This window comes from Eumetopias jubatus, unplaced genomic scaffold (genome assembly GCF_037043125.1).
Source record: "Eumetopias jubatus isolate StellerSeaLion01/CBP00866 unplaced genomic scaffold, mEumJub1_p1.0 scaffold_6, whole genome shotgun sequence".
Lineage (NCBI taxonomy): Eukaryota > Metazoa > Chordata > Mammalia > Carnivora > Otariidae > Eumetopias > Eumetopias jubatus.
In genome coordinates, this window is record NW_028274812.1 from 50,323,250 (window position 1) to 50,344,499 (window position 21,250).

Consider the following 21,250-nt stretch of genomic DNA (forward strand, 5'->3'; position numbering starts at 1 on the left):
TGCTTAATAGTGGTTATTACAAACAATCAGTAATTGCTTGATTCAATTTTGTGAGGGACTGGTATTAAGCTGACCACCTTTCAATTCTGGAATCCTTGTGTTTCCTTCTTGGAAAATTGGATCTCAGGTCTCCTTTCATTCTCTAATTTTCTCAAATAAATTTCTCAAAGATCATTGGCCAGCTTTTCAAATGAAATTGTTAAACTGTATAGTCTTTCCTACATCTGTTTATTATGAAATAGATATTTTTAAACATAAAAAGAAATCAATTTTGTCTGTCTTTCCAAAATTTGACTTATTGTATAAGTTATTTGATATATTTTACAGTTTTTATAAAAGTTGTAGGAATATAGGAAAAGAATTTATGAATGTCTCCTACAGGCACCTGAAAGCTTACTAAATAACCCGTAGTATATAACTGTATTGTAAAAATGCATCCTTGGGGCACCTGGTGGCTCAGTCGGTTAAGCTTCCAACTCTTGATCTCAGCTCAGGTCTTGATCTCAGGGTCAGAAGTTGAAGCCTTGTGTTGGGCTCCACACTGGGTGTGGAGCCTACTTAAAAAACCTGTAAGAATGCAGCCTTATTCAGAAGAGTAGAACATCCCCTGGATGATTATCATATATTCAAAGACCAATATATTTCTGTTTAAACTGTTTCTTCTTTTCTTCCTACTTTACCTCTCTGCCTGCAGTACCGTGTGGAATCAATGATGTTGCGTATTGCTAAACCAATGAACTATATTCCTGTGACACCTAGTGTACAGCAAAGATCCCAAATGAGAGCCCCACAGTGTGTTCCCCTAATTATGGAGCCTGAATCTCGCTTCTACAGCAACTCTGTTCTCGTTTTGGATTTCCAGTCACTATATCCTTCAATTGTGATTGCATACAACTACTGTTTTTCCACCTGCCTTGGCCATGTGGAGAACTTGGGAAAGTAAGGGTTTTTTTTTTCATATTTGTAATTATGTTGTTGTGCTTTGTACTTCTTACTAAAATTAGGCTTTGAGTGTCTCTTTGCGCTTGATACTGTCCTTTTGAGCAAGATGAATGGGCTGTAGCACAGCTAATTCATTCTTTGTAGTTACCTTACTAATTGATGTGAATGTTTAGATAACTGTATGACTAATTCATCATCATGAACGGATGACTCATGAAGAAGATCATGAATAGATCAGTCTTGCAACTTATTTGTTTCATTCTCCGTGTACATCTGTGGTCTCTTTAAATGAGAGTTACATTTAATTTGTTGATATAAATCACTTTTCAGTGGAATAGTTTGAGGATTATGATCTATCTCCAGCTGTCACCTCCTCTTGACCTCTTAGAAATAGTCAATGATATTTTTAAGTTAAACTGGTAAATGTTGGGTTTTATTTATTCATGTCAACCACATTTTATAAACTGAATGAGAATATTTTTAATGTTCAAAGGAGTATATATTCTTCTCATAAGAAATAGTCTTCCATTATAATGATTTTTGTGTATTTATTTATTTTTAAAGATTTTATTTGAGAGAGAGAGAATGAGAGATAGCACGAGAGGGGAGAGGGTCAGAGGGAGAAGCAGACTCCCTGCCGAGCAGGGAGCCCGATGCGGGACTCGATCCCAGGACTCCAGGATCATGACCTGAGCCGAAGGCAGTCGCTTAACCAACTGAGCCACCCAGGCGCCCTGATTTTTGTGTATTTAAAACCAAGTTATAGGGCGCCTGGGTGGCTCAGTTGGTTAAGCGACTGCCTTCGGCTCAGGTCATGATCCTGGAGTCCCGGGATCGAGTCCCGCATCGGGCTCCCTGCTCAGCAGGGAGTCTGCTTCTCCCTCTGACCCTCTCCCCTCTCGTGCTCTCTATCTCTCATTCTCTCTCTCTCAAATAAATAAATAAAAAATCTTTAAAAAAAAATAAAAATAAAAAATAAAATAAATTAATAAAAATAAAAAACCAAGTTATAGGGGTGCCTGGGTGGCTTAGTTGTTAAGCGCCTGCCTTCAGCTCAGGTCATGATCCCAGGGTCCTGGGATCGAGCCCCACATCGGGCTCCCTGCTCAGCGGGAAGCCTGCTTCTCCCTCTCCCACTCCCCCTGCTTGTGTTCCCTCTCTCACTGTGTCTCTCTCTGTCGAATAAATAAATAAAATCTTTAAAAAAAAAAGTTATAGTGTTAGTCTATATTTATTAAGAACAGAAATTTGGAAAAGTTATTTAAAATCTTTTTATTTAAGGCTTAAATTTTTCTTTAAGGAACTTAGTGTAAGGTGGTCATGTGTTGAGCTGAAATCTGGTATTTCAGTACAGATTTTACCCATAAGTTTTAGGATAATGCCATTTAAGAAATGTCTCTTTTAATAAATTGTGAATACTGAAGAACTGCTATTTGGTAATAGACAAATTACTAAGTAAATGAATTCATGTTTAGATATTTGAAAATGAATTTCTACTGGAGTTAAAAAGATTCCTAAAATTGTCTAGTATCGCTATTCTGTGATTTGTGAAAGTATTTGCTTAATGTTTTCTTTCTTAATAGGTATGATGAGTTCAAATTTGGCTGTACCTCTCTAAGAGTACCTCCAGATTTACTTTACCAAATTAGGCATGATATCACAGTGTCCCCCAATGGAATAGCTTTTGTCAAGGTAATACTCTCTTGTAAGTGAAAGGTATCGACTGTGGCTTAACCTTTGGAGAGCTGATGATTTAGATTATATGTTGGCATATAAAGCAAAGAAAAGAAAAAAAAAACAAGTTTGCTTGAATATCTTACCTTAAAAAGTAAAGATATATGAATCTGCTAAGAAATTGTTTTTTAAAAACCAGTTACCTTGTTTTGCATGAATTTGGGTTTAAAGTCTTTTAACTGTTAGATTTTAGTTTTTAATGAAATACTGAAAGAAATAAATGTGCATATATGTCTTCTGACCTCTGTTAGAATCTGAGACTTAAATAGCTATTTGACAATCACAACGATGTTAACTTACAAGATTTAAATTGCTTTAATGTGTAAACTCTACTAATTGTTCTACATTATTTTAAATTAAGACTATCTTAGAAATGATATTCTAATATATTTATTGATTGCATTTCTAAGATATCCAAACTAATAATAGGGTCTCTTTTCTCTCTCCCCTATCTCCCCTTAAAAGAGACCAAAGGCAGCCTCATAAATGAATAAATTAAAGACAAATAGGAGAGTGATCTAGGAGAAGATTATATTGCCTCTCTTATGCCAATTTCATTCCTTTTTTTCTTTTTTTCTATTTCCTTACCAGTGAGTCTGACTATAATCATGGTACAGTAGGGCAGTTGATGGTAGCATGGACCCCACGAGCCCTCAGATTCATTCTGGTGTACTTAGCAAAAGTAGCATAATTTTCTACCAGTAAGAGGTTGCTGTGTTCAAAGAGTACCCTAAAATTAGCTATTTAGATAGGAGGAAAATTCTCACCAGAGACTGTATGACCTATTCCTTTTTGGGAAATATTACCTCTTTAACATAATGACATATATTACATCTTAACATAAACATTATGACTGCTATAAGGTACACAGAATGAATTAGAGGTTAGAATATGTTTTCGTTGTCACATACGTAGTGGCTTGTTATATTATCTCCCTTTAACAGTATTTTTAAAATTTGCATCTACATTTTGACCCAAAATGTAAAGCTTAATAAAACTAAGATTTTTTAATATTCAGAAGTGTGATTATTCTATACCTAAGGTTTTAATTGTTCAGTCCAACATGCATTACCTTGCACGTGTCTGTGAATCATCTTCAAAGTTAATACTGTTTTGTGGTTTTCATTCCTACTGGACTTCTCATAAATTCTCCCTAGTCTTGATTAATACAAATGATTTTTTTTTGGCATCAACAAATTTTATCACCTCACTATTCATCCCCTCTTCCAGATTGCTAATAAATATAGGCCGGAGGGGATGGCTTAGTGGTCTAAGCATCACATTTGAAATACCTAGAGTCCCTGGAACTGCAGGTTTGAATGTCAGCAGAGTCAACCCAGCTCATCATTCTTCCAAGGTAGATAAATGGAGTTCCATGCAGATTACTGTGTGGGGTCATTAGGATGAGATCTTTAAAAACTGAGGTTTGTTATGAGTGATACAAATCCCGTGTGTCTTTCTGAAAGAGTGGGGGTTTGAATCAAAGTTTTGAAAAAAATTTCCCTCTGAACTTGTTGTATGGTCTCTTATGCATTAGTTGACATCCTCCTTCCTGGAGGTCTCTGAACTCACATAATAGTGCTACATTAGATTTATAAACATTACAGGAACCTTTTTAGGAGAAAAGTCCTCTTCAAAAGAAAGAAAATGTGATGATTTTGTATTGATGGCCACTGGCCCTGTGGCCACTCAGTTGTTAGTATGTTTCAATTCATGACAGTTGGCCATTGTTAAACTTTGTGCTTCCTTCTTAATTATCTAAATCTATAACTTTTAAGGGATTTTAAATATTCTTTTTTTCTTTATGATAGCCTTCAGTAAGAAAGGGTGTGCTACCAAGAATGCTCGAAGAAATTTTGAAGACTAGACTCATGGTGAAGCAATCAATGAAGGCTTACAAGCAGGACAGAGCCCTTTCACGAATGCTTGATGCACGTCAGCTAGGACTTAAGCTTATAGCAAATGTCACGTTTGGCTATACAGCTGCGAATTTTTCTGGGAGAATGCCATGCATTGAGGTAAGTGATACAAATCTGTAGTTTTTTCAAGAGACTAAGGCAGCATTAAATGAGTATCTGTTGATTGAAGTATTTTGTTTTGTTTGGACTAAAGAGTTTCATTTCCATGACATAAGATCAGTTTTGCTCAAACTGGAGCTTGTATACATACAAAATCTTAGGGGTTTGGGGGTTTTTCTGTATGAGAACTCTTTATCATACACATTTTTCTACATATCTAGATGAGCATACAGTAGCAAACTACTAGCATGAGATTTAGTGTCACATTTATAGCAGCACTTAAAACAACCTTCATACTAAATAATTGCTTTTAATGTATTGACAGATCTGATGTTAGGTTGGCCTCTCCAAATGTCAGAATGACCAAACATTCTATGTTTACTAATGTACCAGTAGATATAAAGCAAAACCTTTGTTTTGCAGTGGTAGTTGCAATTGAAAGACAGTTTTCACAGAATAAGACTAATTTTTTACTATTTACTAAATTAAGGTGGTAATTTAACATGAGTACAATATAGTGTCACAAGAGTAATACAGTAACTTACTAGTGATTGAGAACAGAGTAGATTTGTTTTATTGGTGATCTTTTTATGCCAAATGAAGGCCCGAACATTGTAGTATGCCACATTAGTAGTAGTTCAGAAAGGGAAAAGCAGTAGAAGGATAAAGTCCCCACAGTTTCAGGTCCAGCATGTCAGAAGCTCAAAATTGTCAGTCTCTTCCCCACAACAAGTAAAAAGCTGAACATACTGAAAAATCAGCTCTTCTTAGATCTGTTAGAGAAGTGAGGTCACAGGGCGAACCACTACCCCCAAAATTGAAGAGCCCAGGAAGTAAATACAAAGAATCACAACTCACAAGAGCAGAAACCCAAGAGCACAAACCTCTGTAGGAACCAGTGCTGAGGTAGGGAAACCTGAACTATAACTGATTAATTGCTGGAGGTTCAGTGTGGATGAGTCTGACAGATTAAGACTCCAGGGGACCCAGTCATCCACAGTTTTGTGAATTTTACCTCTACGAGCTCAACCGGATTCTCAAAGGTTTTCTCTCACACACACACAAAAAAATTCTCCTGTGCTTCTGGCACAGGGAGGGGAAAGGAACCATTTTGAAATATATCAGAAAATTCTGTTCTTAACAGGGTCCACCTTCAGGGGCACTATTTAACTGGAGCCTAACTGACCTGAGAGGAGGGAAATACCCAGCTCCAAATGCTCTGGCCTTCCATGTGTAGGAGGGGAAATATGCCAACCCACTCTAGCCATCCTGTCCCACCAAAGATGGGGAAAAAAACAGAAGCGCATGTGAAGTCCACAGTCCAGAGGTACAGTTTCACTGAAAGAATCAGACCTACTCATAGAACTATAGAACATTTCCCTCCTCCCACAGATTACCACTATATTATTAAAGATCTGTTTACAGCAGTCCTTTTTACCTGATATATCCATCTATCAAAAAAAAAAAATTACAAGACATACCAAAAGCCAAAAAACAGTTTGAAGAGACAGAGCAAGCATCAGAACCAAACTTAGATGTGGCAGGGATGTTGGAATTATCAGACTACAAATTTAAAACAACTGTTAGGATGCTAAGAGCTCTAATGGATCAAGTACATGCATGAAAGGACAAATGGGCAATGTAAGCAGAAACATGCAGACACTAAGAAAGAACCAAAAAGAAATACTAGATATCAAAAACACTTGAACAGAAATGAAGAATGCCTTTGATGGGCTTGTTAGACTAGATGTGGCTGAGAAAAGAATCTCTGAATTTGAAGAACTCTCAATCAGAACTGAAAAAACTAAAAAGCAAAGAGAAAAAAAGACTAAAAAAAGAATATCCTAAAACTGGAGCAACTGCATAAGGTATAACATACATGTAATAGGGATTCCAGAAGAAGAAGAAAGAAAGGAACAGAAAAAAATGTTTGAAACAGTAATGACTGAGAATTTCCCCAAATTAATGTCAGACACCAAACCACAGATCCAAGAAGTTCAAAGAACAGCAAACAGGATAAATGCTCAAAAAACTAAACTTGGGATATCATTTTCATACTACAGAAAATCAGTAGTAAAATTAAAATCCTCAAAGAAGACAGAGGGGAAAAAAACACCTTGCCTATATAGAAGCAGATAAGATTTACATCCAACTTTTCCTCTGAAACCATGCAAGCAAGAAGAGAATGGAATGAAATATTTAGTGTTGAGAGAAAAACACTCCAGCCTAGAAATCTGTATCCTGAAAAATTATTGTCCAAAAGCAAAGGAGAAATGAAGACTTTCTCAGACAAACAAAAATTGAGGGAATTTGTTGGCAATTGACCTGCCTTGCAAGAAATGTTATAAAAAATTCTTTAGAGGGAAGGAAAATGACATAGGTCAGAAACTCAGATCTGCATACAAAAACAAAAGAGCCTCAGAGAAGGAATAAATGAAGGTAAAATAAACACTTATTTTCCTTATTCCTAATTGATCTAACAGATTACAATTTGTTCAAAATAATAATAGCAACAATGTATTTGATTATGTATGTTTATGTGTATGCTATATATAAGTAAAATGAATGACAAATGACAAAAGGGTTGGGAGGAATTGGATTATTTCATCATTATAAAGTATTTGCACTACTGTGAAGTAGTATAGTAGTATTTGAAAGTGTTATCTTGAAAGTAAATGTATATTGCAAAATCTAAGGCAACCACCCACTTTTATAAAAGTAAAAAGATATATAATTGATGTGTAGGAAAGGAGAGAAAATGGAATCATATCAAATAGTCAAAATCACAAAAGGCAGAAAAAGAGAGGAAAACAAAAATAGGAACAAAAAACAAGGGCAACATATAGGAAAAAATAAAATCAGTAAGGATGTAGTTGAACTCAACAGCACCATCAACTAAATACAGTGGGCATTTATAGACTGCTTCATCCAACAGCACCCAAATATGCATGCTTCTCAAGCTCCCATGGAACGTGCACCAAGACAGACCACATTCTGGGCCATAAAACACACCTTAACAAATTTAAAAGAATATAAATCATACAGTATCTGCTCTCAAATCACAGTGCAATTAAACTAAATATCAGGAACAGAGAACTGGAAAAAAAATGCTTAGAGATTAAACACCACATTTCTAAATAACACATGGGTCAAAAAGAAAAAAAACCTCAAAAAATTTTAATGTATCTTGAACTAAAGGAAAACACAACTTACCACAATTTGTGGGAATCAGCAAAAGCATCAATTAGAGGGAAATTTATAGTATTGAAGCCACTTGAGAAAAAAAAAGATCTAAAACTAATCATCTAACTTTCACCTTAGAAAACTAGAAAAAGAATAAATCCAAAGTGAACTGAAGAAAAGTAATAATAAAAATTATATCAGAAATCACTGAAATTGCAAACAAGAAATCAAGTGAAAAAATCAAAGAATCCAAAAGCTAGTTCTTTGAAAAGACTAATAAAATCAATAAGCCTCTAGTCAACCTAAGAAAAAGAAGACAACACAAATTGCTAACATCAGAAATGAAAGAGGGGACATCACTTCAGGTCCCATGGACGTTACACAAATTTGATAACCTAGATGAAATGGACCAGTTATTTAAAAGATCTAATCTGGGGCACCGCAGTGGCTCAGTCGATAAGCGTCTGCCTTCGACTCAGGTCATGGTCCCGGGGTCCTGGGGTCGAGCCCTGAATCGGGCTCCCTGCTCAGTGGGAAGCCTGCTTCTCCCTCTCTCACTGTCTCTCCTGTCAAATACATAAATAAAATCTTAAAAAAAAAAGATATAATCTGCCAAAACTCATATAGTAAGAAAATAAGTCTGAATAGGCTTATACCTATTAAAGAAATTGAATTAATAACTAATAACCTTCCAAAATAGAAGGTACCAGACCCAGGCGGGTTTACTGGTAAATTCTACCAAACATTTATGGAAAAAAATTGTACCAATTCTCTACAATCTCTTTCAGATATTACAAGCAAAAGGAATATTTTATAATTCATTCTGTGAGGCCAGCATAATCCTAATACCAAAGCCAACAAAGACATTACAAGAAAACTACACAACAATATCTTTCATGAACATAGATGCAAAAATTTTCAACAGATATTAGTAAATCAAATCCAACAATATATAAACAATTATACATCACAACCAACTGGGATTTATCCCAGGCATGCAAGGCTGATATAACAATCAGAGAGCAACTAATGAGATCCGTCACATCACAGGCTAAATAAGAAAAGCCAAATGATCATAACAATAGATGCAGAGAAAGCATTTGACAAAATCTAATATCCATTCATCATAAAGACCCTCAGTAAAATAGGAAGAGGGGAACTTTCTCAGCTTTATAAAGAATATCCACCCCCAAAAAACCTACAGCTAATAACATACTTAGCTATGAAAACCTTGAATCTTTCCCACTGAAATTAGGAACAAGGCAAGGATACCCCTCTCACCACTGCTTTTCAACATCATAAAAGAACTGGAAGCTAATGCAGTAAGACAAGTAAAAGGACATAAAAGGTATACAGATTGTAAAGGAAGAAATAAAACCATCTTTGTTATATATGGTATAATCCTCTCTGTAGAAAATCCAAAAGAATTAACAAAAAATCCTCCTAAACCTAATAAGCAGTTATAGCAGGGTTGCCGAATACAGGGTTAATACAACAAAAGTCACTTTCCTATATACTAGCAATGAACAAATGAAATTTGAAATTAAAAATGTAACACCATTTATATTAAGCATCCCCCAAAATGAAATACTTTGTATAAATCTAACAAATTATAAGATCTCTATAAGGAAAACAACACAACTGGTGAAAAATGCAAGAGCTAAATAAAGAAGAAACAGAGAGATGTCGACAGCTGTTGACAGGTAAGAAGACTCAGTACCGTCAGGACGTCAGCTCATCCCAAATTGACACATAGATTGAACGCAGTCCTAGTCAGAATCCCAAGTTATTTTGTGGATATCGACAAACTGATTTTAAAGTTTACACGAAGAGGTAAAAGACCTAGAATAGACTACACAATTTTGAAGAATAAACTCAGAGAACTGACAGTACTAAAGCTACACTAATCAGGGTAGTATTGTACTGGCCAAAGAATAGTATTGGAACAGAAGAGAAATATCAGAAATAGACCCACATAAATATAGTCATCTGATCTTTAACAGAGGAGCAGAGGTAATACAATGTAGTGAGGATAGAAGACAGTCTTTTCAATAAACGGTGCTGGGATAACTGGATATCCACAAGCAAGAAAGTAGATCTAGACACAGACCTTATACCCTTTACAAAAATTAACTCAGATTGGATCACAGAACTAAATATAAAGCACAAAACTATAAAATTTCTAGAAGATAAACATAGGAAAAAATCTAGATGACCTTGGATTTGGTAATGGCTTTTTAGATGCAACACCAAAGGCACGATCTATGAAAGAAAGAATTGATAAGCTGTACTTCATTAAAATAATTTTCCAGGGGCGCCTGGGTGCCTCAGTTGGTTAAGCGACTGCCTTCGGCTCAGGTCATGATCCTGGAGTCCCGGGATCGAGTCCCACATCGGGCTCCCTGCTCAGCAGGGAGTCTGCTTCTCCCTCTGACCCTCCTCCCTCTCGTGCTCTCTATCTCTCATTCTCTCTCTCAAATAAATGAATGAAATCTTTAAAAAAATAAAAATAAAATAATTTTCCACTCTGCAAAAAACACTCAAGTGTGAAAAGATAAACCACAGACTTGGAGAATATGGGGGTTAGGGACACTGACCCCCCCACAGAGTTGAAAATCCACAAATAACTTTTGACTCCCCAAAACTTAACTACAAATGGTCTACTGTTGACCAGTAGCCTTACTGATAAACAATTAACATATTTTGTATGTTATATGTATTATATACTGCATTCTTACAATTAAGTTAGAGAGAGAAAAATGTTATTAAAATCACAAGAGAAAATACATTTACAGTACTATACTGAATTTATTGAAAAAATCCACATATAAGGGAACCCATACAGCTCAAGCCTGTTTTGTTCAAGAGTCAACTGTATATATGCCACATTTTCTTTATCCCTTCGTCTGTCAGTGGACACTTGGGTTGCTTCCATGTCTTGGCTATTGTATATAATGCTGCAACCAACATAGGGGTGCATGTATCTTTTACAGTTAGTGTTTTCATTTCCTTCAGATATATACCCAGTAGTGAAATTGCTGGATCACATGGTATTTCTGTTTTTAACTTTTTGAGGAACCACTATATTGTTCTCCATAGTGGCTGCGCCAATTTGCAGTCCCACCAGTGGTGCGCAAGGATTACCTTTTTTCCACATCTTTGCCAACACTCATTTTCAGGGAATTTTTACTTTAAATATTTTTCTCATTATGACTTTTCAGGATCCCAACCATTGCCTAAACTGTAAAGCCAGTTATTTTCCTCTTTTTAAATCTAATCTCTTAGCCCTATATTCTTCAAACTAGGAACCACGGCACAAAGTAGCAGAATCACTTTTAATTTAATTACCACTCCTTCCTTCTTCCCACCCCACCCCCCACTCCTGCCACTGAGTCCTTCACACTGCACGGTCTTGGGGGCAGCTGCAAGAGTTCTGACTCTTTCAGGTGTAACTTAAATGGGTCAAAGTAGGCAGCCGGAGGTAGACATTTAGGATCAGTATGTGTATGTCTCAAAAGCATATTTGACTCTGACACTAGATGGCTCACCCTTCCAGCTATTGGCCGTCACATATTTTAAAGTGTATCTTGTTTTGAAAGTGGCAACAGATGACATTGAACATTTTATTCAAACTTGAATTTCAGCTAGATAACATGATTTTTTTTTAAATGTCTCAGGATATAGTTCACATTCTCAAGGTTTTCTATTGCACTAAAGGTCTCAATAGAACTCATGATTTTTTTTTTTTTTAAGATTTTATTTGACAGAGGGAGAGAGAGCAAGAGAGGGAACAGGAGCGGGGGAGTACGAGAGGGAGAAGCAGTCTTCCTGCGGAGCAGGGAGCCCAATGCAGGGCTCGATCCCAGGGTCCTGGGATCATGACCTGAGCCGAAGGCAGATGCCCAACAACTGAGCTATCCAGGCACCCCGAGTTCATGATTCTTAATACCCGAATTAAGTTTCTGCTACCAGTTTTTTGTTTTGTTTTAAGATTTTATTTATTTGATAGAGACACAGCGAGAGAGGGAACACAAGCAGGGGGAATGGGAGAGGGAGAAGCGAAGCAGGCTTCCCGCTGAGCAGGGAGCCCAATGCAGGGCTCAATCCCAGGACCCTGGGATCATGACCTGAGCCAAAGACAGACGCTTAACGACTGAGCCACCCAGGCGCCCCTATAAACAGCCTTTTAAACACTTACCCGATCCTACATTTAGTTGAGGTGATTCAAATTTTACAATAAAAGGAGGATGATTATAATTATTGTTTGCTTCTGAACACAAAAGTGCATGATTCTTTAAAATTTTAAAAGGAATGCTCCATTTACACCAAAGGGCAATTTTCCCCAACCCTTAACTTTTATGAGTTTAATAAATGAAACAGCAGCCCTATGCTGGTCTCTTTAATTTACTTAACTGTAAAATATACTTACTTTGTCACATTTGTCAAGATCTACCATCTTTTTGTTTTGTTAGTTTATGCCATGATCTTTGTTTAAACTCACTGATGACCAATGAAAGTACCCTTGTTAGGGGCACCTGGCTGGCTTAGTTGGTGGAGCATGCAACTCTTGATCTTCAGGTCATGAGTTCAAGCCCCATGTTGGGTGGAGAGGTTACTTAAAAAAAAAAAAAATGAAAGGAGCACCTGGGTGGCTTAGTTGGTTAAAGCATCTGCCTTCAGCTCAGGTCGTGATCCCGGAGTCCCAGGATGGAGCCCCATGTTGGGCTCCCTGCTCAGCAGGGAGTCTGCTTCTCCCTCTGCAGCTCCCCCTGCTTGTGCGTGTGTGTGCGCACTCTCTCTTTCTCTCTCTGTCAAATAAATAAAAATCTTAAAAAAAAATTTAAAAGAAAGTACCCTTCTTAGACATATATCTGCCTACTTAATTTAAATCGAACACATAATATATTTTCTATCATATAATTATACATTTTTCTTTGTATTCTGTATTATCTAAAAATTATAACCAATCACTGAGATTAAAGTTCAGCATTAATTTTAATGATACTGAAAGAAATTATCATAACACTACAACAGAAAAATTTTGAAAGATACACATACAAACACTCATGCACATACACAAAATAATTTCCTGGCTAATTGGTTATAAAGGCATATAAGAAAGTCCTTAAATAAACAAGGCTTATTGTTCCAGGAATTATGAAGCTGTGTACCTTGTGTAAAGTGCAATCCTTTGTACTTACTAATACACTCACAGGCGAATCTGTGTATTGATTGGTTCCTTTCTTTAAATTCTTCACCTTATTTTCTTCTTGAGTACTTATAGAAAGAATGATGACACTGAAGACTATTTTGTTTTCTTTTTTATTCTTTTCTCCTTATTTCAATTTTAGAAATACTTAGTAATGAAAAGTATTCTATGTGTTAAAGTCTGTTGATTTATACTAAGCTATGTTAAGAAATTACTTCCAATGTGTTTGTACCAACAGGTTGGTGATAGTATTGTTCACAAAGCCAGAGAGACCTTGGAACGAGCTATTAAACTGGTGAATGATACCAAGAAATGGGGCGCTAGGGTTGTATACGGAGATACTGACAGGTAATGAACTTCCTGCTTTATAGTTGTCTTTTTACATCTCTTCAGATATTCATTTCAGTGTTTGAAATGGCTTAAGGGTAATCCTTACTAAAAACAGTTCTACTTAAGTCCTTCCAGTCCTTATGATCTCATGATCAGGATTAGCTCAAGTCCTGAATTACCAGACATGATCTTAAGAGACAGAAAATTAAGTGGCCTGAGCCACAGACTTGTAGAGATTTCCACGGCATACCTGCAGGTAGCCAGGTAGATAGTGATCTGCAAAAATACTGTATATACAGGAGTCTAGTCTTTATAAAGAAACCCACTATTTAAAAATGTGAATGATTCCTCATATAGCTGCAGCTCTGTGAATTTAAATATATGTCTTAATTTTGAAAGATACCTGTCAGAGCTATGAGTGGTTAACTTTTCACTAGGCCCCAAAATGTTTTTGACCTTCTGCAAAAAGTGCATATAGGCAAATACAGTTTTCCATTTGATTCCAGAGGGCTCACAGACTTCCTGAAGCCCATCATCCATGGACTGACAAAGGATAGGACTGCCTCTGAGTCCTGAATTAATAACTTCAGCCTGGTTGCTTGCTTTGGTATTTATTAGGGTCTAGGTACTTATGTAACATCTTATTTGTCTGACTTATTTAAATTCTTCTAGAATATAGGTATTAAGCAAAGTTCTTAGACTCTGATATTCTTCTCATATGGAAGGCTTAGTGTCACGGTGGGATCATGCTAAGAGCACTTGCCTCGGGAGCTCTGATAACTTTACAGCTCAGTGGAGCAGTAGGAGATAACGCTTCTAATCATTACAAATAGCTTCTAGGTAGTCCTTAAATAGCATTTAATCTTCTCCATTCTTTAATGCACATACAGTCAGCATAATCGTATTAGTGCTGAATGAGACCTTACCTCATATAGCAGCTGTTTCATTACTAACAGGTGGGGATACTTTCAAATTATCCAGGCCCCGATTATCCATAGTCTCTACTCTTCCCCGTCAAAAGCCACTCCTAAGTTTGAGTATTTCACTGCTCTGTAAAACCACTTCTGCTGAGGGTAGTTCAGCAAAATAAAAGTTACTAGAACATCGTTTTGCACCTTGTTAGCAGAGCTCCTTGCCAAATATTTAGGGAAGAGGACAAAGTTAAACCTTTTGTTGTGTTTAATTCAGGATCATACATGTCCATGGTTGATAACACACAGAGAATCAGAAGTTGGCGTGATTCTGATTATAGTTACTTTGTTTAGCCTTTAAGATCTTTAAGAATTCAAACCAAAAAACACAGACTCACAGATTGTCAGAGCTGGAACACTACTTTGGTGCTATTTAGGTCGGCAGTTTTCACACTGTTGGGAGGAACCAGTAGAGGCACATTCTCAGGTACTGCCTAAAAGCACATTGTACACAACTGATGAATTATTGACACTACATCCAAAACTAAAAAAAAAAAATTTTTAAATAAATAGTGATAATGAAAGCGCATTCCCCTAAGATAAGAAACTTGTCTAAAGTCCCCAACTAGTCATCAGTGGAGCCATAAAGTAGTACTCAGTGTTTTTTGATTCCTAGCTAGTGCTTTCTCATTAAGTCAGAATTCTCAGGTGTTTTATGATTCCAATCAAAGAAATTTATTCATCATTTCATTGAAATATACTGTATGAGGGCAAGTCAGTGTAGAATATGCATTATCAATGGTAACAGTATCACCCTAATAGGGTACAAATTGGGAACAAAACTTAAATAGTACTTAGATAGTACAGTGGGTTTAGGCCCCACAAAGTTCAACCTCACCCAACAATATTTTATTCCTTGCTAGTTATTTTCTATTATATTTACTTTTTTAACTTTTTTCTTTGAGAAGACAGTAATGATAAAAGATTGAGAAACACTGCTTTAGGGATAATAGATAATTGAGAGTGAGGAGATCTGGATTCTCTTTCTAGCTGTACTCCTAACTGATTGCATGGTTATTAACAAATCGCTTAGCCCCTCTGAAGCTCAGTTGCCTCATGATCAGAATGAAGGAAATCTGATGGATGATGGTGAATGACCATTGCCTCCCTCCAATTTCAAAACTGCCGATTTTATGAATCTTGGGGTCTAACTAAGGGAGATCAGTTACCAAAGCATCAAAATTACTGTTAGAAGGGTGTTTCCCTTTCTAAAGCAGTTAATGCATTATTGTCCATTTAGAAAGTATAATAAACACACTGCATTTCTTTTTTTCAATTAAATGATTTTTTATTAAAATATAATTGACATATACTATTAGCTTCAGGTGTACAATACAGTGATCTGACAATTATATACATTATAAAATGCTCACCATGATAAGTTATTACAATATTATTGACTAGTGGTTCAAACAGTTATTTTATAGAATAGTGGTTCTCGATCATATTTACTGCACCCTAGTGGGATATGACCTACTCCCATCAGTTATAAGAGCTACCTAGAATCTTTTGGGTCAACTATACTAAATAAATTAAAAAAATAAAAAGTTTTTAAAAAGAATCTCTTGGGAAATTCATCTGATTATAGTTAAGAAAGGCCTCTCAAGTTATTCTACTATCCCCACTCACCCTCTACCACGTGAAAATCACTGCTCTGTATGTGTACTCAGATCTCTCAACCCAAAGATAAATGTTACTTAACTAGATTAAAAGCACCAGTGACAAACAAATTCATTTTAAAACCGTCTCTCTTTGTAGGCTAGTCACCTCCATTCTGTTAAGTGACCTTCCATTAATCTTGGCTAGCTGTCTTGAAGCTTAGCTCCAAATAAAACTGGCCAAAACAACATAGATGGACTCAAACCCACTAACTACTGGGTAAAATCTCTCATATATACCCTATAATAATAACTTTTAAGATATCAAGTTCATCAAGGTATAATTTTTAACAAAAAAGTGCACTATTTTTAAAAAGAAAATGCACAGTGTATAGTTCAGTATATACCTGTATAGATCCGTGTAACCATTTACCACCTCAGTAAGGGTCCAGAACATTTCTAACTACGTAGAAAGTTCTCTTGTACACCTTCACAGTCAGTCCCTCACTTTCATCCCCTACCACCAGGCAACCACTTATCTGATTCTATTACCACAGCTTAGTTTTTCCCGTCCTAGAGTTTTATAGAAATATGTATATATGCACTTTAATTTCAAAGTGTCTTCATCAGGGCGCCTGGGTGGCTCGGTTGGTTAAGCGACTGCCTTTGGCTCAGGTCATGATCCTGGAGTCCCGGGATCGAGTCCCACATCGGGCTCCCTGCTTGGCGGGGAGCCTGCTTCTCCCTCTGACCCTCTTCCCTCTCGTGCTTTCTATCTCTCATTCTCTCTCTCTCAAATAAATAATAAAATCTTTAAAAAAAAAAAAGAAGACAAAGTGTCTTCATCATTATTGTACCTGACCTTAATTTTAAGCATAGTGATCTTTTAAAAAACAAAAGTTTGGCAGTTACATCTCAAGTTAAACATACCCTTAGCATATGGCTTAACAATTCTACTCCTGGATATTTACCTAAAGGAAATTTAAATTTCGGTCCACACAAAGTCTTGATGTAAATGTTTATTGCAGCTTTATTTATAATAGTCCAAAACCACAAACAATCCAAATTTCCACCGAAGGGTGAATGGATAAACAAACGTGGCATATCCATACAATGGAATATTACTCAGCAATAAAGAGGAACTAGTTACTGTTACTTCAGCAACATGGATGAATCTCAAAAATAAGCTGAAAGAAGCCAGACATAAGAGAGTACTTATTATATAGTTCCATTTATATAAAATTCTTGAAAAAAAAAAAACTAATCTGTAGTAATTTAAAGCAGGTCTTGGGTTGCCTAGGGCTAGGAGTGGAAAATTATTACAAAGGAGTACATGGGACTTTGGGGGGATGATGAAAATGTCCTTAGTTTTCTAAGATATCATAGATTTAGTGGCTTAAACAACAGAAATTTATTTTCTCACAATTCCGGAGACTCGAAATCCAAGATAAGTGCCGGCAGATATGGTTTCACTTGAAGCCTCTCTGTTAGGCTTATAGGTGGTCACCTTCTTTCTGTGTCCTCACATAACCTTTCTTTTGTTCATGTGCATCCCTGGTGTTCCTTTGTATATTCAAATATTCTCTTTTTATAAGGACACCAATAACATTAGGCTCATCCTCACCACCTAACTTAGAGCCTCTTTTTAACTTAATCACCTCTTTAAAGGTCCTGTCTCCAAGTATACTGGGGTTAGGACTTGAACGTATGAATTTTAGGGGGACACAGTTCAGCCCATAACAGATCTATGCATTTGTTAGCATTCATGGAACTGTACACTTAAGATGTATTCATTTTGTTATATGCAAATTATACCTCAGTAAAGTTACTTTTGAAAATAATCTTTCAAAAGGAAATTTTAAAAGTTATTTTAAAAATAAAGCTATATTGGTGTAATAAGCATCAGATGGGCCTAACAACAACAAAAAAATTATAAAAAGCTTCAAGTGGTTCAAAGTATAGCCTTTAAAATTAATTTAGATCGAGACCATTTTTAAAGACCTTAAGTAATACTGAATAAATACTCATTTTCTTAAGCTTTTCATATCAGACTCTAAGTATTGTCTCCAGTATTGGCAGAGAAAGCTTTTCCAAAGAAACCATCCAAATGAGATTTAAAGTCCAATATAAAAAACATTTAAGAAATATGAGATTGGTTTATGTGGCCCCAAGACTAGGAACAAGAATCTTAAGATGATGTTTCAAGATATTGTCTGTTACTATTTAATATCTTTCCATTAAAATTATAGGGGCGCCTGGGTGGCTCAGTCATTAAGTGTCTGCTTTCGGCTCAGGTCATGATCCTAGGGTCCTGGGGTCAAGCCCTGCATTGGGTTCCCTGCTCAGCGGGAAGCCTGCTTCTCCCTCTCCCACTCCCCCTGCTTGTGTTCCCTCTCTTGCTTTGTCTGTCTCTGTCAAATAAATAAATAAAATCTTTAAAAAAAATAAAAAAATAAAATTATAAGTGAAAGGGCACCTGGGTGGCTCAGTCAGTTAAGCGTCCAACTCTTGATTTCAGCTTAGGTCATGATCATGGGGTCATGGAATTGAGGCCTGCATCAGACTCTGTGCTTCAGTATGGAGTCTGCTTGAGATTCTCTCTCCCCCTCTGTCCTTCCCCCTTTCTCAAAATGAATAAATAATAAAATTTACAAAAAAATTATACATGAAGATCAGCTTTATAATCTATTTAAATATATTTATTAGCTACTCTGTTGGTCAGATTGTGCTATTATAAAGTTAACTGGATTATGTTAGAGAAAAATACCCAATATTTTTGGTTTTTTATTTTTTGAGTATTTTTTGATTGCAGTTTTTTATTTATATTAGAAATCTTTCCTTCTTGACCTGCATATACTGCTGTTGGAATTGTACATTAGAAGTCTCTACCTTCCTGTCAATTTTGTTGTAAACCTAAAAACTTAATAAATGTAAACTCTTAATTTTACTATTTGAATACCTTTTAAGTATACATATAAATGACAAAACCTTTTATAAAATAAATTTAAAATAGCAATATTTAAAAACAAATATCTTTCTGAAATTCAGATTTGACAGTATCTCTCAAAAAATATTTTTAGTGTATAACATTTACCCAGAAATTTCACTGATAGAAATTTGTTCTAAGGATATAGTCAGAGGTGTGACAAATTATTATATATGAAATATTAGCAAAAAATTAAAATAACCTAAATTTTCAGTGATGGAGGTTTGGTTAAATTATAATATCCATACACTGAAATACAGTACAACTGTTAAAATAATGTAAAAGAACTAAACAATGTGGGTAATATAGCAATAATGATCTTTGATCCCAAATGAGAAGAGATTTACGGATATACCCAGAAAAGTTTGTGGTGCCTTTTTTCTGAATGGTAAGATTAAGCGGCTGTTTTCTTCTTTGTGCTTTATGTTTTGTAACACTTCTTCAGTGAACATATATTACAAAATATGTGTGTCTTTTTAAGTTGGGTGGTTCTGAAAGGAAGTTTCCTCCCATATCACAAGTAAATTTTCCATTTCTTTATAATCACATTTTCTTTTATGTTATGACTGATGTAACTGTGTGTCATATAAAGCCATTATTATCTAGGAATGACCCAAGACCTTGGCAGCTCTGACAGATAAGCTGGCCTGTGTGAAGCCAAACTAGAAATATTAAGTGTCTTAAAGATCTGTAATAAGCTATACAAGGAAAGTATGGTAAAACAAGAAAGCTTAGATAGGAAGCAACTTAATAAGGAAGAGTAAGGGGGGGAAAAAGTTTTTTTTGGAATTAATTAGCCAGGAAAGTTACTCTTGATGAAATTTTTTTGTTACACTGACTTCCTCATTTTTAATCCTCTTAGTATGTTTGTGCTACTGAAAGGAGCCACTAAGGAGCAGTCTTTTAAGATTGGTCAGGAAATCGCTGAAGCTGTAACTGCTACCAATCCTAAACCAGTGAAATTGAAGTTTGAAAAGGTAAGAGAAATGTAATTAATACTAGTAGTCACGTATAAAATTTACATACCTTCTAGAGATTTTGGACTTGCACAATACATTTTCAGGATCAGTAATAGTATATGGGTCTACAAAGTGTTAAATTTAAAATATTTTCCCTTAGTTTTGTGCAGTTTTCTTAATTTTTTAGTAATGTCTTTACATAAAGAAATAAAAAGATTGTTCCAGTTAACTGTTGCTGTGTAACAGACTACCCCCAAATTTAGTGGTGTGAAACACCCTTTTTATTAATAATGCTTACAGATTTTATAGGTCAGGAATTCGGAAAGGGTGCAGCAGAAATCTCATGTCTCTGCTCCACAATGCTTAGGTCCTTAGCAAATGTGGCATATTCATACAGTGGAATATTACTCAGCAATAAAGAGGAACTCCTTAAAACTGAAGGTGATCCAATGAACAGCTAATGGCTGAAATCACCTAAAGCTTGCTCACTCTAATGTCTGGGGGTTGATGCTGGCGGCTGTTTGGAACATCATCTGGGGCTGTCAGCTGGAACACCTACACTTGGTCTTTCCCCAGGACTGTGTTCTTCCTCACAGCATGATGGGTCTGAGTTCCAGGAATGAACATCCCAAAGAAAAACAGACAAAAGCAGTTTTGCTTTTCATGACCTTGTCTCAAAGTCACACAGCATCATAGCCTGTCTAGATTTAAGAAAGAACATAGACTCCCATCTCTTAATGGGAAGAATGTCAGAGTCACACTGTTAAAAAGACCATGTGGGATGGCAGATATTATTTCTTTGGATAGTACAGTCTGCCATAAGGACCTTAGACTATTTTCATTTTACTTTAGATATCAAATATGTATTTAGTTCTATAAAAGATACTAAGCTAGGAGAGGTGTGGCATGCAAAGAAGCGTAAGACACAGTCCCACTCTCTAAGAGCCAGTAACCTAAAAGGGAAGATTAGAAACCTTTTATTTTAAACTTACAGAAAGTCTCATGAGAGCAGTCTCCCTAAACACTATAAGAGCACAAATAAAAGGATGTATTATTTCCTCCTGGGCTGTATGGGGAGACTCCATGTAGGAGGTAATATTGCACTGTGTCTCAGAAAATGGTTAGAATTTCAATAGGCAGCCATGGGGCTGCAGTCATTCTGCATAGAAGAAAATGGTATGTAGGAGGATATGGAGTTAGAAAAGCACAATATGGGAATATAGAGTACAGGGAGAGAAGTCTAGAAAATAAAGTTAAGACCAGGTTGCAGAGTGTCTTGAATGCCAAGCTAAAGTGTTTAAACTTGATTCAGAAAAGTTT

The 21,250-nt window shown here is 36.0% G+C and overlaps 1 protein-coding gene across 3 annotated transcripts in view; it reads left to right on the top strand.

Annotated features, from left to right (window-relative positions):
- REV3L (REV3 like, DNA directed polymerase zeta catalytic subunit) overlaps window positions 1-21,250 on the top strand; it is a 177,263-nt gene that overhangs the window by 141,918 nt on the left and 14,095 nt on the right. For all 3 annotated transcript variants that reach the window (XM_028104163.2, XM_028104166.2, XM_088023889.1), the window contains exons 23-27: window positions 695-939; window positions 2,526-2,634; window positions 4,488-4,694; window positions 13,325-13,434; window positions 19,834-19,948. In XM_028104163.2, coding sequence (XP_027959964.2) covers window positions 695-939; window positions 2,526-2,634; window positions 4,488-4,694; window positions 13,325-13,434; window positions 19,834-19,948 — 786 coding nt within the window. The remainder of the gene's footprint in view (window positions 1-694; window positions 940-2,525; window positions 2,635-4,487; window positions 4,695-13,324; window positions 13,435-19,833; window positions 19,949-21,250) is intronic.